This window comes from Xenopus laevis, chromosome 5L (assembly GCF_017654675.1).
Source record: "Xenopus laevis strain J_2021 chromosome 5L, Xenopus_laevis_v10.1, whole genome shotgun sequence".
Lineage (NCBI taxonomy): Eukaryota > Metazoa > Chordata > Amphibia > Anura > Pipidae > Xenopus > Xenopus laevis.
This window is the reverse complement of record NC_054379.1, coordinates 95289915-95316662: the sequence shown is the minus strand read 5'-3', so window position 1 is coordinate 95316662 and position 26748 is coordinate 95289915. Positions and strand designations below refer to the sequence as shown.

Below are 26748 nucleotides of genomic sequence, written 5' to 3'. Positions count from 1 at the left end.
ATCAAGTAGAACATGGCTATCCAACTGGCAATCCATCAAAGGAGTTTTATGGTCTCCTAAGTTCCGGAATAGACTGCTGGATACAACACCATCATTTTAACCCAATCATACCAAAGTGTAATGGACAATGACAGAACTGATAAAAATTACCAAATCTGATGGGGTTCTGATGAAGAATTCTTGTTTCTTCATGTCATTGCCTCAGCCGTTGCAAGTTGACTATACTGTATGTGTGCTTCACTGAGGTGAAAATGTTATGGGACAATAGGAAGTTTGAGAGATTCTATAGGCATATCACCTATGTGCACAGTTAGAGTTCTTACAATTGAAACACTTGACTCAAAGGGCATTCAGAAAGAATCATGAGCAAATGGAGGCTTCCATTACATTTTACTGCATAAACCAGTATAATCTTTGGCTAAGCACTGAATCTGCAGCTTTGGAGACCATTTCCTTAATTTGCATATGCCCATTAATTTGCATGTATTTAATTTTAATACAAACAGTGACATACTCATGAGATTTTATCCAATGTATCCAGAAATTCCACTTCTGAACATTTTCACTGGTAGATCCATACAGTTTAACTACTGACACAAAAATCCAAAAGGCTTCCAAGTTGTCTAGAACCAGCAGAGCAAACCAACAAGCCAGTTATGGCAAAAAATTAAGAATGTGCAATAAGAACCCAGAGAAAAAGGTATGGGCACATTTTCTGTGGTGTTATTCATTAAATATATTAGGAAAACTATGCCTTATTAGGCAAAATAGGAAGATTGGGGAATACTGATATGAGACAATTGGGTATATTTATCAGTTGCTGAATCATAGTTTGCCACTGTCTGCCAGAGTTAGTTTTCTCAGCTTTCCATTCACTTGTATATATTATAGATATTTTATGGGCATATTTGATCTTACGTTCACCCTTTAATAAAAATGCCTATAAAATCCCATAAAAGTGAACAGAGAGCAATGGATTTTCAAATGGGCAGGCTGTGGCAAAGCTTCAGTTTTACCCCTTGATAAATATGCTCCAAAAAAGTGAAAACCAGCTAAAATCCAAGTGTACATTGTGTACATATGTACACTGGCAGCAGTGCAAAGGCTCTGATTCAATTAAAGGGGTTGTTCAGCTTCCAATACTTTTATCAGTTCAGTTGGTTTCTGATTGTTCACCAGAAATAAAGACTTTTTCCAATTACTTTCTATTTTCTATGTATGTCTGTTTTTCTAAAAAGTGTAAAGTGTAATTTCTTACCTTCTAAAACAGCTCTGGGAGGGGGGTCACCGACCCTGTAAACTGTTCTAAATGGATACATTTAGTTGATACATTTCTTATCTTTGTCCCTGCTGAGGAGAATCACCGAGTTTCATTATAGGCAGCTGTTAGAATTGATACAATAGTTGCTAATTCTCCAGAGATGCTGCTGAGAAATGTATCCACTAAATGTTACAAAATTGTTAAGAGTCTGCACCTGAATTACTGAACACCAGACATAGAGACATTAAACTTTAAACTTATATTTTGGAAAAACCGTAAGAAATAAAAAAAATAGATATTAATTGGAAAGAGTCTTTACTTCTGGTGAACAATCTGAAAACAACTGAACTGAAAAAAGTGTTGGAAGGTGAACAACCTCTTTAATAGAAACATTTTACTGTGACCCTGCAGTATATATAAATTGAGGAAAGTTACGTATGTAATGAAACAAGTGTGAATAAGTACTAATTATTTTTGTATTTTAAAAATTAAAATGTGAAATTAATCATATACATGTTTGTGTATTTTTGTAAAAATATATATATTTTGTAATTATTCCCCTTATCTCCATATATGTAATAGATTGTGCCAATGTGCAGTAACCCATAGCAACCAATAAGATCTGTGGTTCTTACAGGTGATTGCTTGCTATAGGTAACTAAACGTGTTACAACTATTCCCTTTTTTAATACATAACCCCTAGCTGTATTATATTATAATGCGACTAAAGGTGGCCATACATGCAGAGATCCGCTGATCTCTCCCCGATATATGCCCACCTTGATATGCCCCTGATATGACCACGCTGAGAATACAGGCGGTAATGTTTTAATACTGTTTTGCTTTCTAAATTAATTTTGTAAAAACTGCCTTAAAAACTATTTTAAAACTAAGCCATTTGCTAAAATGCAAAGTATCCTCTGGCACCTGTTCCTAGAATTTTTCTAGCATGCCAGTCTTGAAGTAGGATGATAATCTCAGGAATGTGAAACCACAACACAATTTATTGCACCAATGTGTCATGGTCTCAGTACCCCAGGATTCCAGGTTTTATCACTTGCAATATAGCTTTGTGGGTTCCCTTGGTTATGCACCGCTGTGATGTGCTTTGTGTACCTGACCTTTATTAGGATATCATGTAACCTTTTATCACTTGAAAGGCTTCTCTGGTTCTCGTTGTAAGGACCACATATAAACACTGCATGCATGTCTCTGCCCAAACATACTGTGTATCGATGTATAATGTATTTTTTTCTTTATTTTTAACTTCCCTGTTTATAAAACAGGCTACTAAGCTTTAAAGCTAAACTCTTTGCTAACATGCTAAGTATCCCCTGGCACCTGTTCTAGAATGCTTCTCACAAGTGTATCTTGAAATAAGATGATAAGGATTCTCTGTGGCAATCTCAGGAATGTGAAACCACAACACAATTTACTGCACCAGTGTTCCCTGTCTTCCATGCTTCTAACTGCTAATCCAATTCCATAATAATTACTTCTGCACATCTAAAGGTACAAAATGCTGATTAGTTATTTACAGTATTGGCTATAGGAATATGACATAGTTATCAAAAGTAAAACTCTTTAATTTAATGTTCATTGAATTGAATTTCTACCTCAAATGTAACTTTATAGTTCAGTGCAAATCAGAGATGCCATACACTACTATCAGAACATATTCAGCAGTTGCAGGCTCCACTCTAGTTAATGGGTCATGGTGTTTGGCCATCCATTGCAACACTGACAGAGCAGCCCAGTCACCAACCATCATCCTGACAATAGCAAGCACCCAATCTCTTTGACATGCAGTGCTTTAAATCTATGTGCACATCAACAGGTGCACCACTGAATTTCATTCCTGTGAGAGCTAAATCAGTCACATTCATATCTGCGGACCATAGTCTGGGTATACAATCCCCCTCAAGATTCCTTTGAAAGAGAAAGACATGCAGTAGGTGAAATATCTCATTAGTTCCTGCTTCTCTTTCACATAATGGCTTCCTGAGTAGAACTCTGCCATCAACAACTTCTGGCTCCAAGGACATGCCAGAAAACAAATATTATTATTTATGCATCTGCCATTCATTAACACAATGAGGCTGGAAGCTGTGGTCCAAATTTGCTGCAACTTTAGTAAGAAGTGCCACTGACAAAGCCAAATACGGTGAAACGCGCACTGGCGTGGGAGGCATTGAGGTATTCGGCCCTCTCCTCATCCATTTGCTTTAGTGGAAAAGTGAAAGGCCAGCTATGGGAAAAGAGGATTAATAAGCCTGGTAAAAGACCACACAAACAAAAACTGTCTTTTTAAGAAACGGCATTACAAATCCTCCACAATTCATACCTTCCACCTGAAAAACGGTTCAAAATGGGAAATCTCCCCTCAGACAGGTGCACTCGATGCAAGGCCCCCAAAGCTGATCTCTTACATATGCTCTGGTCCTGCCCTAAAATACAAAGTTTTTGGCCGGAAGTAACCTCCTATTGGATGCAGATAGCGAACAAACCAATCCAACCAACTATAGATTGGGCTCTATTTAGCACTGTACAGCAATACCCAAATTTAAAGGGGAAAAACATTTAGCGGCTAGATTGGCAGCAGCGTCTCCATCAATGGCTCTCAACAGAAGCCCCATCAGTCATACTTACAAACAAAAATTGCACTACATCTTTCATATGGACTGGCTGGAAGCTATGACTAAAAAAGAGCAACAGGCTAAAAAATTCTTCCTCACTTGGACCACATACATTAAACAATCTTCCCTCACCATTTAGATACCTAACCACTCACACTTTCATAAACACAACATGGTATGACACAGAAATCTTAAGGGATAACCCACTACTACAAGAAACAAACCAATATATTCAGAATACACTTTTATGGACTGGAATAACTACAAGATCACCCCCCAGGAGTCACCACACTAACAGGCTTTTGACATCCTACTTACGGTAAACAACTTAGCCTGATACGATTGTAATTGAACTCGGAGTTTGTTTTTGTTTTAGTATTAGTTTTAAATTTAACTCCATGGAAATATACTATTTTATAAACGTCTACTTCAATCTTTTCCTTAATTTACTGCATGTACTATAACATCAATGAACAATATGTACGAATAATTAGACATATAACATGTCCAAGAATTGTATAACATGCTATGAAAATTAATAAAAACGTTTTTTTGCTTCCCAAACTAATACGTTATCATCGTTTTCACACAACCTAACCGGACCCCTTAACGGAACTGCCGCAAACATTTTTCTGCCCTCAAAAAAAACGGTAGTTGCTGGTTTCAATAATCAAAATGAATGCCATATCTAAGTTATAAATTATTACAACTGAGGTTAGGACTACACGGATGTTTTTGGCATGATCCGACGTGCTGCGTCAAAATGCCTGCCACAAATTGCATCCGTTGCATGTGATTTCTCGCAGGCATTTTGTCGCCGCGCGTCAGATTGCACCGAAAGCATCCATGTAGTCCTACCCTGAGTCCCACTCCCAATTTGACATTGATCTATATATATTGGTGTGAAGTGGGTTTTTTCTCTAACACAGTGGATAGAGATTGGGCCAATATCCACCTCCATGTGTTTTTTAACAGAAGTAATTTGGACTTGTCAATGAATTCTCATGGGACTGTATGTAATGGATGCACTGATGAATTCTAGGGGGTTTATTTTTCAAGGTCTGAATTTATCTCAATATCAGCTGCTACAAACTCTGATCTAAGCCGCTCGGGTTTTTAACGCTTATTTATTATTACATTTTCCCGAAAATCACCTTTGCGAGAAAAGCTCAGATTTTCACAATTTTTTCATGAATTTTCCCTGAAAACACCAAATTTTTCGGTGTTTTCACCCAAAAGCTCTGAAAACATAGTGAAATTGCCGAAACCGCCGTGTTTTTATATTCAGCCTCTATAGCCCTCGGGGTTTAATAAATTCTGAAAAAAATTGTGATTTTTTTAAAAGCCTATTATAACACAAAAAATCACGAATTTACCGGATTTTTCAGGTATTCCGAACTTAGTAAATAACCCCCTAGGTGTATTTAATGTAAACTTAATTTCATATGAATTTGATAATGAATTTCTATATGCAAGTTGATGAATTTTCAAGTGATTTTGTATAATCATGCACTTTACAACATATTAGAAACAATGTATGTGCAAATTACAAGGTAAATTAATTGTTCATTGTAAATATGCATTAATTCATTTTTAACTTTTGAATATTTGATGAACTGGATGACCTCAAATTAATTGAATAAAGATAAAAATTTGAAGTAAAATTACAGAGTGCAGATTAAGAGATACTTTTGTCCATAGTCTAAGGGGCACATTTACTAAGGGTCGAATATCGAGGGTTAATTACCCTCGATATTCGACCCTCGAAGTAAAATCCTTCGACTCCGAATATCGAAGTCGAAGGATTTACCGCAAATACTTCGATCGAACTATTCGAAGGATTTTAATCCATCGATCGAAGTATTTTCCTTCTATCAAAAAAACCTTAGAAACCTTATGGGGAAGGTCCCCATAGGCTAACATTGAAGCTCGGTAGGTTTAAAGTGGGGAAGCAGGTAGTCGAAGTTTTTTTTAAAGAGACAGTACTTCGACTATCGAATGGTCGAATAGTCGAACGATTTTTAGTTCGAATCGAAGTCAAAGTCGTAGTCGAAGGTCGTAGTAGCCTATTAAATGGTCGAAGTACCAAAAAAAAACTTCGAAATTATAAGTTTTTTTACTTCGAATCCTTCAATCGAGCTTAGTAAATGTGCCCCTAAATGTCCTGGAACAATATAGGCTCCAGCAAAGCGTATACAATCATGCAATACTTTAGAACAACTAACAATAATATTATGCTTAAAACTATGGTTAATTAAAATAAGGAATTTACATGTTGCTTTCCATTAACATCATGGCTCTGAGTCTTGAGGCCCTGACCATGAGTATGTGGTAAAGCATTGAAAGATAAAAGCTGGACTGCACACTCCACCAATCCTGAACTGTGGGTTCTGGCAAATGCCAGAGGGGCTGCTGTAAGTTGCCATAGACAGACTCTATTTATTGGGCTGGTGGGGCTGTTTTGGCCTTTGTGTGGGCTGTTTGGGCCTCTGTGTACCTGAAATGCCAGGGCCTATTTTGATTCCCAGTCCAGACTCCAGCCACTAAAACATTTAATTATAAAATAATCATATGCTTATATTCAGATATAGAAAAATAAGGCGAACACAGTAACACTGGAGCGAACATTAACATAACATGTTTCCACTTAAAGGGGTGGTTCACCTTTACGTTAACTTTTAGTATGGTATAGAATGGCTAATTCTAAGCAACTTTTCAATTGGACTTCATTCAATGATTTGAATTGCTAAAAAAATGAAAACCTTTTCCATGAGATAACTGTCCAAATTATCCTAATAATTACTGCCAACACAAGTTGGACCAAGCAGAATGCAGGGACACTTGGGCACCCAGTATTTATGACACAGGTAATTAAAATGAAACCATGTAATTGCCTGAGATTTATTATCAAGCATAGGACCCCTTTTAGGGCTATTCCACACGGGGAGATAGCGACGCGTTTGCGGTCGCGGCGACAAAGCGCCGCGACAGTCGCCGCGACCGGCGCAGGCGACAGTTTTGTATGGGCGCCTATGTAAAAACGCCTGTGCTAACCACACGAGGCGATGCGCTTTTCAACAGTCGCCTGAAAATGCCTCGCCAGGCTTTTTCAGGCGACTGTTGAAAAGCGCATCGCCTCGTGTGGTTAGCACAGGCGTTTTTACATAGGCGCCCATACAAAACTGTCGCCTGCGCCGGTCGCGGCGACTGTCGCGGCGCTTTGTCGCCGCGACCGCAAACGCGTCGCTATCTCCCCGTGTGGACTAGCCCTTAAGGTAGAGACCCCTTTTTAGGCAGAGAGACAAGTGTCTGTTTATGGTGGCAAATAAAACCGGCATAATAAAGTTATTATTAAATATTTATATATTTCAGAATATTTTCCATTACTTTCACACATCCCTATTACTCATCTGCCCTTGAAAATAGGAAATGGATTGTGAGAAAGTAGTTAAATCCTAAAGACTGCCGGCTGGCAAGACTATTGGGCTTTTCTCCCAGGTTATAAAATACAGTACAATAAAGTGCTTGAGTTGAAATGATCTGATCAGATACACATTGTAGTAACGTAAAGTGTGTGCTTAAAACATATACACACATGGCTTTATTATGTATACTGTGTGGGAGGGAAATATGAGTATGTAAACAGACACACACACACACATACACACAAACTATGCCTGTTTGTGTGTCTGAAAATGCATTTATAGCATGTCTAAACATATTCATCAATCCTAGACTACGCACATTTCATAGATTTAACATAAAAATACAAATCATGAGCAATAGATATGCAATAAATGTGCAATAACATTCAGTTTTGCCTTACCTAGCTGTTCTGTGCAGTACCAGTGAGTGGATCCACCACGCAGCCCTAGTTTTAACTTGAAACCCAGAATAAATATAGTAGTAGTCACGGTCAGTCTTACAGTGTGAGAAAGCATCCAGCACACACAGTTATTGGCCTGTCTCACTGAGCTGATTTTGCCAGAAGCACAATTCATGCAGGAAATGGTACAATGCAATCCCTTCTCACAAATATCCTAATAGAGAAGTAGGAGGTCACAGATACACCCACCTAAATTTGTGGATGAAGGAATTTTTTTCGTTTTTTTTTCCCTCCCCTGCTGTTGCTAGGTGGTGTTGGGAGCTTGGCAGTAGGGTTCTGAGATAACGTTTCCTCTCTTTTGGTCTCCTTGGGCACTGTGAAGCCAGAGACTTTGTGGAGCTGGTTGTACTGCGCTAAATATAACTGGTGTTCTCAGATGGTCAGGCTTGTCAACAGCTGAGGATGTTGGAGCATTCCTGGTGCTGTTGTACATCAGCTATAAGTTATCACTGACACTTCACGATAACTGCCCAGAGCTTGTAATGTGCAACTTTGCTATTGTTAATAAATTATAGTTATTGCAAAAGATTACACTGTCTCGAACTTCTGGCAAACCCAAAACCTTTAAATCTTTTTTGTATGATAAATAATGTATCAGTGTAGCACATGTAACAAAAAATCCTGGCCAAATAATGTAACACAAGAATATAAAATTATCATTATTACCAAATGCAGATTGTCTACAGAATTTTGGTAATAATAATATGTTACATTCTTGTTAATAGTACCCTAGTAACTGTTGCCAGTGTGTATTAAAGGACAAATAAACCCCATCTACTACGATAGATAGCCCCCTCCCTGCTTTCTCCCTGCACCTTATTCCAAAAGGTGTCCCTGAATATCATGCTCACTTATTTATGCAGAGTAGTACAGTAGAGCTCATGGGTGCCATCTTCCACATCTTCTGTCTTCTTCTGTAAGGGACCGCCGACACTGAACTATTTGGAGCATGTACAGTTGGAGCCATCTGCTATTCGTACCGACTGAAAAGTTCCATAAATTGCCGAAGGGAAGAGGATAAATGTCTCACAGTGAGAAAGGTGGTCAAAACCCCAGGTCCACTAGTCTCACTGTATAATGGATGTTTTACTGGTAAAATAAGCACTTAATTCAAAGATGCAGTAAACGTGCACAAAAAACGCACTGGGTTCAAAATGTGCTCAGTACTTACATTAGTCACAGTGCTAAATAAAACCACTTTATAAGCAAAACATCACTCAAAGCAGTTTTAAAAAGTGTGAAAACGTGTGTTTGTACACAAGCTAAAATAGTGTGCATGTGTACAAAGGTGTGCTGCAAATGTGCTACAGTAAAATATAAATACATAAATAAAATCATTGTGTGTATGTAAATTATTGGGGCACAGACAAGCAACAGATTGTTCTGGGACTGCAGGATTGCATGAGGGCCAATTTGGCACACCACAAAGCAGTTCTGGGGAGGCTGGAGGTCACAGGACAACAACAGACACAAGATCACCACCTGTTGTCTTCCAATGTTAGTGGCTCCTGGGATGATCATCTCCCTGCCAGTCGATCCCCTGCTCTGCTTGTTTGCCCAGGCCTTCTGCTGTTATAGGAACTAAACCACTACTAAACGGTGTCCAGTACATGGGGAAAACTGTGTAAGACTCAATTTAGTGATAAGTCTTAAACAACAATTGTTTCTTTTTTTACTTTGTTATGATGGAAGTTCAATTGCTAAATAATATACTGTAAATCCTTCAATACAGGAAGCAAGATGCTAATAGCAAGTTTTTTCTTGGACCCCCCTGTTTAATGCAGCCCTCCGGCCACCCGTCCCCCACTGTGACGCGCCGGCTCAGCAAGGAAGCCGCTCGGTGTGCATGCGCAGGCGGCGCTACACAGCGTGGGGAAAATTTTTTTTCTTTCAAATATAAAAATTTAGAGAGGGCTGGGGCCCACCGGGCCAGTCCGACACTGGTATTGTATCATATTGTGGTGCATACAAAAAATATTGTATGAAAACACAACATTTTGCATTTATTCTGACCTGTGCACACAGTTTTTAAAATGTAGACATAGCAGGAACATTGAAAGTAACTACCAAAAGCCTAAGCACAGAGCAAAATATATCACTGCATTGAGTATAATACAGTACTGCAAGCAGTAAATTAAATTCCCAGTATGCAAGCCATTTTGCACCCCAGCAAAAAGCCACTCTATAAGTACTGCCTACTGCTATACTGCAGTGCAATGAATTGTTTCACACTCTGAATGCAGCGGTCACTCTCTATTTGGCAGTGCTGCATTCATAGGAAGCAGTAGGTGGGCAGCATCTGGAATGCCCCTTTCTTGTTCATCATTCAAACACACAAACTAGGGAGTGCACAGGGCTAAAAGAGAAGAATATCATTGGAAAATAAATAGAAAAAATAAGCATGTTGCTGAATGTTGGAATCATGACATTGCAGGCTTTTTCTACATCAAAAGTGGAGAGAAACCAATCCTATTGGTTTAATTAATGTTAAAGGATATTTTAGTAGACTTGGGGCCCATTTATTAAACCTCGATTTCTTCTGATCAAGTTTTTAGGGGGAAAACTCAAATTTTCCATGGAAAGAAAACTTGATTTTTTTTTGGAGATTTATCATATCCCAAAGCTGCTAAAAATCAGAAAATACGCCATCTTAAACCTGTCAAGGTCATGTAGAAGTCAATCGCAGATGTCCCTGAAGTGTTTCTTGGCATTGTGATCTGCTCTGGATAATCCAACAAAAATTGTGGTTTTCATTTGATGATCTGAAAAAGTCGAGTTTTTGCATTGAAAATTAGTTTTCGGAGCGTCAATCATACGATTTGATGCTCAAGTTTGTTGAGTATATAAATGAGTTAATATTGTGGAAGGGAGTTTGGTCAGAGTTGTTTTCCAAAAAGATCAATTCAAGTTTTAGTAAATGTGCCCCTTAATGTATGAAAATCCAATTAAGAAAAAAAAAACCCAGGCACCAAGCATTGTGCATAACAGGTCCCATACCTGTACAATTCATAGGAGGGCAGCAATTAAAATATTCCATTAGAAAGGAATACGCAAGTTGGCCACTGGACCTCTGTGCACACAGATGCAAACCACTGATGGTTTAACCACAAATATAAATAACATATTTTTTAAATATCATGAAGTTTTTTCTTTGTTTGTGCCCACACACATTTTTAGTTACATTTTATCCTATCCAAATAATCAAAACACCAATACTCACATTTTAAATGACACTAACTTACTCCAGATGCCTAAGTTCATGAACAGTCAAACAGATAGAACACAGGGGATGGAGACATTGGTTAATAAATAGGATTGCTTTTTATTTTAATAATATCCAGCTTTGGAATATGTCTCCAGATACATATGGCAGTATGTTCTTGTTACTCTTTAATCCATTTAATGAATGAGATAAGGATTTCTATTACATTTTATAACCATTTTTCCATTACAAAATTTCTATTTAACCTTGTATTGTTTCATTACACAAGTAGACTTCACATTATGTTAAAAGTAACATTTTGCACCTGTTATAGTGACGCATTTATGATGATTCTGTCAATTACCATATATACGCACTGAAAAACACTGGAACTGTTATTTAGGGGCACATTCACCAAGCTCGGTTGAATGAATAGAGGGAAAAATACTCGAATTTCGAGTAGTTTTTTGTGCTCCTCAACTATCGAATTGGCGTAAATTCGCCTGAGTAGAATGATTTGAATAGATCGAGCGAAAAAATGCTGCGACTATTCGCCCATTCGATAGCCGAAGTACTGTCTCTTTTAAAAATACTTTGACTGCCTACTTCGCCAGATTAAACCTACCGAATTGCTTTAAAAGCCTATGGGAAAGTCCCATAGGCTTGTTTTCTAAGTTTTTGATCGAATAAAAAGGCATTCGATCGATCATGTGATCAAATGAAAATCCTTCGATCGAAAATTCAATCGTGCGTCTATTCGCCGGGTGAATATTCGCCCATTCGAATATTCGCCAGCGCGTAAATTCGCCCGAATTCCCTATTCGATTCTATTCCCCAGTCGAATTTCGAGGGATTTAACCCCTCGAAATTCGACCCTTGATACATCTGCCCCAAAGTGTCAGTATTTCTGCTTATTGGTCTCTTTGCCTTACGCAATGTACAGGTCAGATAATGAAAGCATATATACTGGTTACAAAATTTTAAAGAAAAAGTGGAAATCTTGCTCACGTTTCTATTGAGGTGTAGCCTTATATTATATTGGCAGGTCTAGTACACAGTTTTACTCTACTGCATGTTGGGCAGTTAGATTAGAGAGGGAGCCTAAAGGTATTTGACCCCATCCTTTTTTTCAGCGTCATATTAGTATTTCTGAGTTATCGCTGGCATTTGGAGTACTATTCGGAAAAAAGCATTACACATATGTGACCAAATATGGTTCCCTGTACTAAATGCTTTCTGTATTATGCAGGGATTTTTCTGTTTACGTCTTCAAACATCAGAACATAATAACTAGAATATCTAAGTAAGCAAGGAGGCTTTATGAGAGTAATATATTGTTATGTAACTCTTGTGTTTTTGGGTTACAGTTTATTTTATCTGTTTTAACTTGCCAAGAAGCACATCTTGTTTTGGGACCCATATGCACAGTTTAGTCTAGTGAACTTACATACTTTCACTAAGGCTGAGTGATGGCATATTTATTCACTATTTGCACTAGCTGAAAGAAGCCAGAATTCAGACAGAATATTTCATCTTTTATACAAGATGTTTTCCAGATTCCATACAGATAGTATTTCTGAAGGTCTACGAATGACACACATATGCATGTTACCAGAATCTCCTTTTAAATGGGATAAGAATGCAAAAATACAACTCCTGTGTAAGATATTACATATATACACAATTTTAGTATTTCAATATTGCTTGATTCTTTTTCAAGTGGTAGCAAATGCATTTCTTTGCTGTGTAGAACAAAGTGTATAAAGCCCCCGATACCCTCACTTGTTTGGATAAAGAATCTGTATCTAATAACTAAACATATTGTACCAATCAGCATTTTATTTTGCATGAAAACATCTAGGGGCAAATTTACTAAAGGATGAAGTGACTAACGCTGATGAAAATTAGCTAGCGAAGGAGATAGACTCTAGCGTTACTTCGCACTCTAGCGCCAGGCGAATTTTCGTTCTGGTGAATGGACGTAACTACGCAAATTCACTAAGATGCGTATTTTAATGAACGTTATCTCTTGCGCCAGACTTGCCTTCGCCACCTCAGACCAGGCGAAGTGCAATAGAGTAGTTATGAGTTCCTCCAAAAATAGTTGAAAATTTTTCTAAGCCCCAAGTTTTTCAGGGTGATAGGCTGCAAAAGATCGTAATTTTTTTTTAGGGTACCCAGCTTCCCCCCTACATTTTCTAACATATGGCACATAAACTATACACTGGGCTCTTGTGTAGGGCAATATAAAACTCTATTTTCTTTTATTAAGGTTCCCTGGGCTTGTGCAGTGTAATGTATTTGCTGCAACATATACGTCCATTGAAATTTAGCTTCCCGCCATATGTAAATTAGCCAACACTAGCGCAACTTCACTTTGCTTGCTGAATTAACGTTAGCGAAACTTTGCCATCGTTCGGCACCCTGGAGGCAACATTGCATTTTAGGGAATTAGCATTGTCATGGCGCATTTTCGCCTGGCGAAGTGTGGCGATGTGAGCGAAGCCATCGTTGTCGAATTTCCGGAGGTTAGTGAATTTTCCCCATAGTTTTTAAGGGGGTTATTTATCAAAGGCCCAGTTTGTGAGGTTTTTATCGAGCTTACAAGCCCAAACCACAAAAAACCTCAGACATCATGAAGGCTACAAACATCTTCAAATGGTTGAAGGAACCTCTGCCATTGACTTCTACATGACCTCAACAGGTTTTAGCTGGTGTATTTTCAGCTATTTCCAGCTTTGGAACATAAATCTTGAAAAATTTGAGATTTTTTTTCACCTGAAAATTCGAGTTTTTAATTAAACGAAAACTTGAATTTTACGGGAAAAAACAACTCAACCTTTGATAACTAACCCCTTAAGTGTTGTAAGAGACTGTAAACTGTTAACTCCAGGGAAAATGTATGTTGTTGCAGAAAGTAAGGCTGCTATTTTGCAGGCTAAGGAAAAAGCCTGATAGATGGGTCCCTGGAGTAAATGCAGGAGAGCAGGGTGGGCCCTCCATTCAATTCTCCATTTAGTGTTTTCAGCTGCCCCAGCTACATGTAGATGTCAGATTATGCTGCAGGAGACCTCCTTGTGCTGGAGAAGAGTGTGAGGCCCTGTAGACACCTCCTTGTGTTTGAGGGAGGTGTGCTGCTGCCAGAAGGTGAATTTGTGTCCCTGGAGGGGAAAGTCAGAAGGGCATTGAGAAAAGCCTTAATGTTCCAGAAGGTGGAAGCCGCTCTGAATGATGAGAACCTCAGAGAGGGGGAAAAGTTTGAATGAATGATGCTGAAACACTAATTATCTGTATTCCTGTATGTTTATGTTGGGAAAGGCTTGGATAAATAAACCTGTGTTTTGCCTGAAGACTTGGTGTCCCTGTCTTTTTGCTACTGATCCTCTGCTTAACCTGCCTACCATTGCTAACTTCTCCCAAAAACTTGATACGTTCAGACCTGTTGAGTTTTTGGGGGAAGTTAGCAATGGTAGGTGGATGGTTGATTTTTGGATCATCAGGGTATTTTTACAGCATCGGGGTATAATAAATCTCAAGAAATTCCCGTTTTTTTCACTAGCCATAGGTATATATGAACATATCTGTGTACTTGTGAACTTTTAAAATCCTTTAGAAAGCATAGCCAAGATAGTATTCACCTTCTCCTCACCCCATAGATTGAGTGGTGATTTTGCTGCTGTATCATACTAACATAGTACTCACTAACATATTTACATGTTGGGTTGAAATCTTGCAACACGAGCTACATATAATTCTTCTTGTACTCTCCCAAGCATCTTTTTTCATATCTAGCTACATATCTCTATGTCTAATAAATGGAAGGTCTTTAGCATTTGTTTCAGATATATAAAATGATCTATAACGAATCTATAACATTATATAGATTGTATTGAGGTAGGGAAGCCATCATACAATTGCTCAATTGTTTAAAGGCAAAGGAAATAAACTTTCACTTTTCAGAAAAAATTAGTTGGAGCAGCAAGAATTTATGTTGGAAATCTCACTTAAAGCCTTCATGTTGCTTGATACTTTTTTGGATAAGCATAAAAACCAAGTATATAAGTAGTAATACAGGGAAAAGCCTATGTTGGCATGGATATATGGTAACTCATTGTACAGACAATGTTGACATTTTTAAGGATTACCATGGGTCAGACACGTGATATACCACACTGCTTCCAATATATTTTTATCTTCACCATAATTGTAGAGGCCTACACTTATCCGAGGAATGGTTTATATTGATTACTAAAAAAAAACTGCAGGACAGGCAGGGGTTGCTGATTTTGTGGAGGAATTTATGAGGCTAACTTTCCAAACTGATGAAAGCAGTGAATGATGTGAAGAAGCTACTAAAGCTTACTCAAGTTGCAAGAAAATCAGTATTTAGCAGTATGTTGCAAAGGGTATGGGTTGATGAAAATGTTGGGACAGAAGAGCTTTGTGAATGTTGGGAATTTATAGCGTACAAAATGTAATGTTCAGATAATGGGTATAATTTACTATGGGCAAGGGTAAAAGTGCTGGAGTGTTAAGAGGTTCCTATACACAAAGCACATTCACCCCTACCCACAGCAAATGCTCAACTGTACAAGTAGAGGGGAAAGCACGTGAATGGCCATAGACTGCCCACATAAATGCCCAGACATATGAGCAAGATGGGCCTGACAGCTTGTAATTCGCTGTCAGTGGCAAGGCATTGAACTCCATATGGGAACCCGAAAATTAACCCTAGTGTGTTGTGACCTCAGACCGTAAACTCCAGTGAGTCTGTAAACCACTGTGAAAAACATGTCATTGCTTCATAAATAAAGATAATAAACAAAACTCTTAGGAAAAACGTAGCAAGCCTTGTACTATGTAAAAGGCTTTTAACTATTTATGGAGGAATATGATTTTTTTTCTGAAGCTTTACATATGTACTGTGTTCTATAAACATTTCTGGAAAGCACGATGAGAACATAAAGGCCCCAATCATATTTTGCAACTTAAGAGAAATGACTTTCCTCCACTTGCTTTTGTAGAAATGTTTTGGCTTAGCATTCTGCTTTTTAAAGGGAAATTATAGTTTATGTTAAGCAGATCATGTGAAAAATCCCAGAAATTTCTAAATAAAATCAGCAGGAAGGGTTGCACTAGTAGTATATACAGTAATTAAATGCAATCAGTTAGCATAGAAACTTGCATTTATTAGAAGTATCTGAATTTTTTTGTAAATGATCTTGTGAACTTATTATAACTCAGATATTATTATTACAGTTATTATAACTGTGTAGGTCAGTCCTGCTGGCCCTCGCCCGACCCTGGACACAGTTTCTCTTACCAGTGTAAAAATGCTGAAAATGTAATATCTAAGAACTTCTTAAAAAAATGGAACCAAATGTTGGAACATACGGTTATTTCCACAATAAATAAGACACAAGTATACTCTATTTAAAAAGTGACAAAATATTATACAAAATAATTCTACACAAAAGTATCAATAAATAACACGCAAATGCATACTATTTAACCTCACTCTCTTCTTACAAAAAAGAAGTCCAGCCCCTCATAATAAATCAATGGCCAGTGTTAGCGCATATTAATAAACCTATTTTTATAGGTGTACTTTCTTACTAATCACAACCTCTTTGGGCACCTGATATTCCCTCTGTGCATTAATGAGGAAACAGTGTTGGGATGTTTAACTTTAAGTCTGAAAATATAGTAAAATGGTTCTTGAGATACAAGGTATAGTCTTGTGATTATTGCTTGTAAACATATATGCAGTCCTACTACTCTAACGCTGGGTTTCTACCACAAAAGAGGCATGGTGAAATGGTTATACATAATTACGTTTATGGTGTTATGCTACCATGTTTTGTGCACGATCTGTAGAAGCACAACCCCTTTTTAGGTACAGTTCGAAATAAAACTCAATATTTGTACTTACTACTTGGTTACTTTGTACTGACTGCTTGAACTTTAGCTTGAGTATATTATTCCTGTCTAGGATAAAAGAAAAGTAATGAACTCGCTGCAGTAATAACACAGGGGTGCAGTTATTTTACTTCGTTTGTGCCAAAGTCTTACATATCCAGTTATTAATGGGTCCATAATCTATTTGATTATGTTCATAATGTGGCTATGCAGTGCTGCAGTAATAACACAGGGGTGTACTTATTCTACTTTGTTTTTGCTGTGCCAAAGTCTTACATACCCAGTCATTAATGGGTCCATAATCTGATATTTGATTATGTGGATATGCAGCGCTGCAGTAATAACATAGGGGAGCAGTTATTCTACTTTATTTTGCTGTGCCAAAGTCTTACATACCCAGTCATTAATGAATCCATAATCTGATATTTGATTATGTTCATAATTTGGATATACAGTTCTATTTTCCAATGGGAAGAGCATTTACCACACATCTGTATCAAAACCTAAATAAAAATATATAACATAGCATTATATTCAAGAGAAATGTAATTTAGTTTGTGAGTACAGTACCATCTTGTGGTAATACATTGGATACTTCCATGTACGTATGAGTGAGTGAATAAAGAAGTATTTGTTTTTAACCATGTTCTTTTGAAAATGACACTAGATTGAGATTATTGATTTATATCAATATAAATATAATATTTATGTACAATGCCTAGATTATACAGTTGCCCTTGCCTAAAACAGAATAATATTTTTCCAAGTATAACCATACATTATATTGTCTATTAACTAAAGGTTAGTTTACTAGGTGATGATAATTCCTAGTAGGCTTGCACACATTTGTCCTTAGCCTAACAGGACGTAGCTACACCCCCACACTAACTCCTAACAGAGCGAGGACAGTAGCTTTATCAGTAAGCAACTCACTTCAGTAATGGGTGCTGCAGGGCTGAATAAAAAGGTAAGATCAGCACAGTGTAATGTATTAAAGCTATAGGGACACTTATCTGCTAACTGATAATCACATGCTTTGCCAGATGAAACTATCCTATTTGTACAGAGATAATCCACAGGCTGATTTCAGCCCCTGACCGCTAGCCGAATCTTGTCTGCTCGCATCTGGAAACCTTTATAGTTGATTTTTGCTCCGTCTGGCCCTAGCCTCAGCCAGCAGAAAAACACATCTTTTAATTGTCCTCCTATTCTATCTAGTAACTAAATAACATCGCCCAGCAGGGCACAACCTCACTGCCCACACTGTGAAGAACCACCTACACTGCTTCAAATAACAGTTCCGTTCTTCTAGTCTAAAAGCGTGGCCTCTGGTGCAGTGATCTTTTCTATAGAGTAAAAAGATCCCCAGCTTTCTATAATGTCCTCTAATATACTTGTAAAGTGTAATCATGTCACCTTGCAAGTGCCTTTTCTTTTACCAGTTTAGTTGCAAGTCTCTGCACTCTCGCCAGTTCATTAATATATAGGGTTGCCACCTTTATGTCTGACTGAGACCGGGTGGGGGACGGGTCTGTGACGTCAGTGGGCGTGTCTGTGACTTCAGTGGGCAGACCTGTGATGTCAGTGGGTGGGGCTATGACACGGCGATCGGTCAATCAAGGGAATCCCACCAGGTTTTACTTATTTGGAAAACCGGGCAGGAAGTATAGACCCAGGCAGCCCCTCAAAATACCGGGCTGTCCGGGTCCAAACCGGACAGATGGCAACCCTATTAATATCTGAAACCCATAACTGCACTGCATATTTAGGGGAGGCCTTACCAAGGACATATAAAGAGGCAAAAGAGACAGCACTTTCAAGCCCACCTCAAGGTCATTTATAAACAATTTAAACAGCAAAGGACCAAGGAACAGAAATTCTTTATTTACCACCTCTTTTTGTAATCTATCCTACATCCAAGTGCAAATATTATGTTCCAGACCAACAGGCCCGGACTGGCAATCTGTGAGTTCTGGCAAGAGGCCAGAGGGGCTACTGTAAGGTGCCATAGAAAGTCATTATTTAGTGGGTTGGTGGGGGTTGTTTGGGCCTCTGTGTGGGCTGATTGGGCCTCTATGTTGGCTGTTTGGGCCTCTGTGTACCTAAAATGCCAGGGCCTATTTTAATTCTCAGTCCGGACCTACAGGCCAATATTACTAACCTGTGACCTTCTGTTAGGTACTGTTTCAAAAGCTTTAGCCAAGTCTAATGCCAGTAGCACACAAGGCAACTGGCGGAGGTTAGTCGTCCAGCGACAAATCGACTCTTCTTCGACTAATCTCCCCTAAATGCCTTCCTGACGGCTAGAATGTAAATTGTCGGAGGGATAACACTTGGAACGCTTCGTTTTCTGAAGTTGCCTCACAGGGAAACTCCAGCGACTTCAGAAAGCCGGAAAGACTTTGGCGACTAATCTCCCCCAGTAGCCTCGTGTGCCACTGCCCTACGTAGATCACATACACTGCAATCCCAGAGTCTAGGTTCATGCTTACCTCCTCATAAAAGGCAATTAAATTACACACAAAACCATGCTGGCATAAACTCATATAGTATTGTGATTTGCCATGTAATCAAGTATCTTGTTTCTTTTAACTCCATCCAAAAGCCTTCCTACAACTGATGTCAAACCAAAGCAGACCATACACATGTTCCGATTTTTATTTGTTGTACTGCAAATGTTTGGATGTGGATTGTACTTTTTAATGCAATACTCTAAAACTAACATTCACGTTTAAACTGTAGGACTGAAGTCTGAAAAAAAAACCAAATCAATGTTTAATGACAGACAACAATCATACAAAAAGTAGGTCCTGGAGATAATAGTGGTTGTCACCTATGGATAGTGTCGGGCAATGCATGCAAAGATATTATTGATTAGTCATCTAACAGAAATTCTCTTATCTGTGCGATTGACTAAATGACCGCTTGCCATGGTCCGAAAATCGTTGGGACAATTATTCAGACCCTATACATGGAATTTTTGCGCATGTATGGCCAGCTTAACAGGCCTAAAGTTTTCAGGCTGAGAACAGGATCGGTTTTTGAATAGCAGCACCACATTAGCAATTGGCCAGTCTCCCGGCCCCATGCTAGACATCAAGGAATCCTGATAAATTAAGGAAAGAGGTTTAGCAATCACACAGCTAAACGCATTTAGGACTCTGGGATGAGTACCATTCGTCCTGGACCTTTGTTTACATGTTTAAGTCTTTTTTGAATTACCAAGTCTCTTTTGAGTCACCCATGCAGTAATAGTTATATTATTAGAATTGGACCTAATAAAAAGGAAACCTTCATTAGCTGGTTCCTCAGTTGTGTATCATCAACCAGCTGATCTTTGTCTGATTTACATGTTTAAAAAAATTGGATTAATTTTATTCCTCGCTGCAATACCCTTATATCTCTATTTTAGCTTGTCTGCCACTCTCCTGGCTAACTTGAATGTCTTAAAAGCATGTTTTTTCTTACCAACCTCAATATCAACACTTCTATCCATAAAGGTTTTTCTTTGTGATAACGTTCCTTGCCTACAAAGGAGAATATACTGACCTATATATTATTGCTGTAAGTCAGACTTGGTGATTATACAAAATAAATGTTGATATAGAAGATATAACTTGTTATATAAAAGAGACGGTTATAAAACAAGAGGTGTTCATAATCCCAATATTATAATATTTGCTTACCACAGCAATTGCTACAGTCTTCCAAAATTTTCCAGGCATTGAACTCTGAAGGTAACAATCCAGAAGATTTCTTTCAGTCCTTAGAAATGCTCTTGAGTGATGAACTGTTTTGATTTCCTGCAAGGATCTTACAATTGTGCCTGAAAGAGTGCTTTGACCAAGTTTAAGAGAAGAATGTAATGCTTGTGTCCAAGCAGAGAGCATATTACAGCCACAGAAGCACCATGCAAATGGTACAGATATACTTCAGTTGTATCAGTGGGAGGAAAGGCTGCATTGTAGACATTTTTGGCTGAAAAATACATTCTTTTTGTACAGTTATTTCACGACTCTTTGTACGATGGAATGCAGTGATGTGACAAACATGATACATTTAATACTTTCCTTTACACTGTAACCCTTACCATATAATGCATGGTTGTCTGATGTAAAACTGGATAATCCCCATAACCTTTAAACACTAAAAAAAATGTAAATAATTAATTTGAACGGACATACCAGATATTTCTATTCTATAGATGTAAGCATTCTGTCTGAGGTCCTGGTTCTTATTGTAGTAACATTCCCGCATATACTTGCATAGAATAAAAATCCAGTGGCACACTGCAATTTGTGAAAACAGTGTTTTATTAAAGGGCAAAGTTTCAGCCCCCTGGCCCCTTCATTTAGCCTGGCTGGCACAATCAGTATGTAATATACTGTATTAATAGTATGTATTATACCTCAAGCACAAATGTTTATCTCTAAGGTGTAAACATAATAAAACCTAATTAGTTTGTACTGTTTAATAATGAGAGAAAACTGCAGTCTTAGTTCTCTATTATGAAAATCACCTTAGACCAGTTACAGCATCATGCATCATTCTATTCCTCTATCCATGTGGTCAATGCTCTAGTGCACAAGAGTTCTGAACAATTTTGTGTCCATTTTTAATCCTTGGAAGATACATTGTCATTACAAAATATGAAACTGTCTCAAACAGAATTAGATACTTGCGATTAAGCGCTTGGATAGGTGGTAGACAATAGTGCCAGGCCTACATGTGAGCACACCCAAGGCATGCCCCTCCCCCAATTGCCCTATTCAATCCTCCCAAAACTATTTAAGACACTGGCTAAAACCACATACCACCCCTTCCCACAACTCACACAACAAATCCTCCAACAAAAGTCAACCTGCGTATCTCCAGAGGGTGAGATTTGGTGAACCAGACAGAAGGGCCAATCCTAGGGGAAGACTGGCAGAGGAAAATTGTGCCCAGTGCCCCCCATCCATTGCACCCTAGGCACGTGTGAGACTAGAGTTTTCTGGATTAGGGAGGTTTCAGTAATTTGAATCTCTGTAGTTTAAAGGTTTTGTTCACCTTCCAAGCACTTTTTTCAGTTCAGTTGTTTTAAGATTGTTCAAAAGAAATAAAGACTTTTTTTAAATGCTTTCCATTTTATATTTTTTGCCATTTTAATGTTCCTGTATCTGGTATTTCAGTCTGGCATCTGAGTAATCCAGGTGCAGATTCTGAACTGTTACAATTTGCTACATTAGTTGATAAACTTCACAGCAGTATCTGTGGGACATTAGTGATTATCCAACAGCTGCCTTTAGAGCAGTGGGTGATGCAGGCGACAAATCTCCCAAAAATGCGTCTCCATTGGAAATAACTGAAATTACCTGCTGTAAAACCAACGTATCACTTAGCACAATCACTTAGTTCTTCTGAAGACGCCCAAAGTTGCCTCTGGAGGAAACTTCAGACAACTTAGCGATATGTTGGTTTTAACACCAGTGATTTCCAATGGATATGCATTTTTGGGAGATTTGTCGCCTGCAGTCGCGCATAAATAATCATGGGTGACAAATCTCCCTGTTGGCCAGTTCCCATAACCTTTTAAATGCCACAGAATTTAGATTCTACATTCTGCAGCATTTCTCCCACTGGAAGCGAAGGTGCGGCTTGTCAAAGTTCATTAATATACTGCCGGGAGTTATTGCTGAACAGAAGTCCTAAATCTCCCTAAAACTATAGGAAAAGGAGTGATGAATTCAGTCGGACGCAGTGGGTTGCTGTAAAAACTGTGTTTTTTATTTTAACACAACATGTTTCGAGCTGTGCTCTTTAGCACAGCTCGAAACATGTTGTGTTAAAATAAAAAACACAGTTTTTGCAGCAACCCACTGCGTCCGACTGAATTCATCACTCCTTTTCCTATAAGTTATTGTCTTCATTGGACGGAAGCACAGTGAATGATCAGTCTAAATTGAATCCGATCGATTTGCCTCCCTAAAACTATACATATCTGGTATTGGCACGTTCGAGAGACATGAGGCTTTCCAAATCAGTTGGATTTTCATGCGTGAAATGAAATGTTTTTCTGGTATAAATTCATATACAATGAAAAATAGGAATTTTTCTTTTACTTTGGTATTTAGCGCTACGATTTTTTTTGCAGAGGTGGAAATACATGAAAAGGCAGATTTAAAAGCTCATGTTCTCCGGAAAAAAAACAATTCTGGGGTTATTTATACATGAAATTGCCCTTATGCCACCCTACATTGAATTCTGGGGGTATTTATACATGGAATTGCCCCTGTGCAATCCTGCTGTGAATTCTTTGGATATTTATACATGGAATTGCCCCTGTGCCATTCTACTTTGAATAATAGGGGTATTTATACATGGAATTGTCCCTCTGCCATCCTACTATGAATTCTGGGGGTATTTATACATGGAATAGCCCCTGTGTTATCCTAATATGAATATGTGCGTATTTATACATGCAATTGACCCTGTGCCATCTGCTACGCGCGACAGGGTAATAATAAGAGCCCACCAGTTAGTGCTTTACCCAGGGCCCACCAAGGCCTTAAAACGACTCTGACCCACAAGTGATCGCATTTATTTAGGTGACACCCAAAACTGGTGCTCCTATCAGCAGTAAACTGCACAGGCCTGGGCTTATTACAGTGAGCACCCGGAACAATCCTCTTCCTGCTTCTTCTTTTTCCTCGCGGCTGGGCATTTGCAGTAGAGCAAAAAGCCAAACTTTAACAGAAAAGCTGGCCATTTTGTTTTACTGCACATGTGTCTGAACCGGGAAATTTGAAGAGCAAAGAAGCAGGAAGATGACTGCTCTGTCTGTGGTGCTAACTGGAAGAACCCTGGTCTGGTGCAGTTTCCTCCTGATAGGAGCACCGGCCCTGGGTGTCAGGTAAGTAAATATGATCACTTGGGGTGCCTAAAAATTAAACCCAAAAATACAACCTTGCCACTGAGGGAAAACAAAACCCTAAACAACTTACATTTATCACATATAACATGAAATGTGTAAATTAAATTGCTAATTGAAAAGTGTTTTCTCTCCCTTTCTGCACTGCTAATTCTAGCTCCTGAAACAATGTAGCAGAAAGCCTGTTAAACCACTAATTTCTGATACATTTTTTTAGTCCCACCGACAGGGCCAGAGATAAGGAGCATTAAAGCCAGATACATAAACAGCCACACCAGGGGGGTATATTTATCAAAAAGTGAAATTAGAGTTAGTCACAGTCCTCTAGAGTGAAATTCCCCCACTCTCCATTCATTTCTATGGGATTTTTATTAATGGGTCAAAGTTCATCCTTTGATAAATACGCCTTTCAAAATCCCATAGAAATGAATGAAGAGTGGGGGAATTTGACTCTAAAGGACCTCTACCTTCACTCTTTGATAAATATACCCCTAGAAACGATAAGAATCCTGAATAAGGGCACCCTGTGTAACGCTTTCAAAGCTGGCGTGGAAAAAAAAAAGTCCTCCAGCTGCCTGCCATTCCCAAACTATCCCTCCCTGCAGCGCAAACCAGTCGCACGTCCTTGTTCAGTGCGATTGTTTTACTTTAGCGACGTACGGGCACAACATGGCAAGAGAACACAGACGGATCCTCCTGACTAATAGAGGGCGCTGCGGTGCCTTCCATCACCTATGAGTCGCCTCAGAGCCAGTCTTACTAGTTACGGCAAGCATTTTAGGACAGCGCAGGTGCGTATGTTCTCATAATGATGTCCTAAAATGCTTGCCGTACAGTCTGCAAGCTCCACCTCCGTCGCTCGGCCAAAGTGGATCCGGCTCCTCCTCCCTCTAGCTTCTCCCGGCTGGGGCCTGTCTGTTTTCTAAGCTTCGCGTTGACTTGATTCCTTTTGGCCTTAATTTCCCTTCGCAGGCAGCCGGCTGCTATTCGCCCCTACTCTGCCTCCTTCTCCGCATCCTCACGGCAATGGAGTGAAGTGAAAAATGGCGGGCGGCGGAGGGAGCCAGCTTCTGGAAGGTGAGAGCTAGGCCTTTTCTTCTTCAAATGGTGCCCTTATATTGGTCACTTTCTTCCCCTGCACTACCTGAAGAGCTTGTGAAAGCGTATTGTGTGGCAATACCGTGAGTTGCAGTTAAACAACAGACGAAAACCAGCAGGTTGAAGCTGACGTGCAGGTTGTGAGGCTGTACAAACGAGTTATTTGTATTTATTGCATATAGACGTGTGTCCAGTCATTGCAGAAGATTGTGTGTGTGGTGTGTGCAGAGAGTGCAACTTTTAGGCCTTGCAATGTTTCTCTTTTCTGTAACTTCTTTGTAGCTGTCAGTTTGTTATAGGTATTACATGGTGCTTGGCTACAGACAGGCATATCCAGTCTGCAATTAAGTAACAAGCATTGCCACTGTCACCTGAGAAACTGGCTCTTGTATTGCTACACCAACTGGAGAACTGTACTGTAGGCTCATGTTATAGACCTGGTGTGAAATATAGAACTCCGCCTATACTGGGCACACTGCCTGATTAAAGGTCTATATATACATTTTTTTACTGCGTGGCTCACAACAGTGAGAAATGTCTGCTATGTAAGGTTGGAATGCTTCTACATCTTGCAGATCCTTTCGGCATACCGTCCTTTGTACAAGAGAGGAGGAAGCACAACAACAACAGTCATACAACAACAGCAAAAAAGCTACAGCCTGCAACTGTGGGGCACAGAGTATGGTGCCAGCTAATATCTGCTTTATGGGTTGCTAGCATTGGGGCAGAGGTGCTTATCTACTGGATTCATATTGCATCTCTTGATATTTAAATTGCATGCATACCAATATCAGTACATGGTGAATTGGAAAGTATGCAGTGTGCAATAAGAGGCGATGTTCCTTGCTGCAACAGCATGGAGAAGATGGATGTGCATGAAGCTAAGGGGCTTATTTATTATGCTGTGTAAAATTAATTACGCTGGAAAAATGCTCTTAAAAGTGGTGTAAACTAAACAGGAAACTTCTAAAGCGTGTATTTTCTATTATGCTAACCCATCACCATATTTTATGGCTTTATACTTTTTTTTTTTTATCATGTACAGATGTCGGATGTATTATCCATAGTACTTGGCACCTGGGGAATGCTGGAAAAGGTTCTTTCTATAATTTGGATCACCATTGGTGGCAAAGCTTGTTTTACCACTAATATGGATTGATTATATTTTAATTGGAATCAAGTACATGGTACAGTTTTATTATTACAGATAAAAGGTTTTATTTATTTGCTTAAAATGGAGTCTATGGGAGATGGCCTTTAGTTTTCTGGATAACGAGTTTCCACTTAAGAGATCCCATACCTGTACATTCATTAATCCAGCAAGAGAGGTGCTGGAACAAATGTTTAAGATGTTCAAAATTATCTGATGAATTTGGCTGTAGCATGATTCTTTGAATATGCTGTGATTTGGCTATATTGCAAATGTCCTTTTAAATTGTCCTGTGGGAAGGCGAATCCTTGAGCCCTGACATCAGCACTTGCTATTTAAGTGGTAATAGGGTACAGCACTGGCCAAACTGTTTATTTTTGCCCAGTTAGTTGTGGTCTGATTATTTGATGGTTAGTGAGATCTCTGCTTAACAGGTTAATAAGAAAATGTATACTTCTCATCTTTTTGACTTAAAGAGGTTGTTCTTATTCTGTCCATAGAATTTCGGAAGGCATAGCTATTTGTTAAAGGGGTTGTTCACCTTCTACAAACTTTATTCAGTTCAGTTGTTTTCAGGAAGGGTGAGGGTTCAGTGACCCTGTAAACTTCTAAATTGATACATAAGGTGAAACAGTATCAACTTTTGAAAAAACAGTCAAAAATAAAAGATTAAAAGCAATTGAAGA

At 38.7% G+C, this 26748-nt stretch overlaps 2 protein-coding genes across 4 annotated transcripts in view; one reads left to right on the top strand and one right to left on the bottom strand.

Moving 5' to 3' along the window:
• The window catches only part of filip1.L (filamin A interacting protein 1 L homeolog), an 89416-nt gene extending 81317 nt beyond the window's left edge, over nucleotides 1–8099 (bottom strand). The window contains exon 1 of one of the 3 annotated variants that reach the window (XM_018240584.2): nucleotides 7724–8099. The gene's annotated coding sequence lies outside the window, so the exon portion shown is untranslated. The remainder of the gene's footprint in view (nucleotides 1–7723) is intronic. The other 2 variants (XM_018240585.2, XM_018240587.2) reach the window with 2 other exon arrangements.
• Nucleotides 8100–24722: 16623 nt separating this feature from the next.
• LOC100158370 (uncharacterized) overlaps nucleotides 24723–26748 on the top strand; it is a 19083-nt gene continuing 17057 nt past the window's right edge. Inside the window, 1 exon segment of the mRNA NM_001127815.1 lies at nucleotides 24723–24891. Within this exon segment, the coding sequence (NP_001121287.1) occupies nucleotides 24858–24891 (34 nt within the window). The 5' untranslated portion in view covers nucleotides 24723–24857.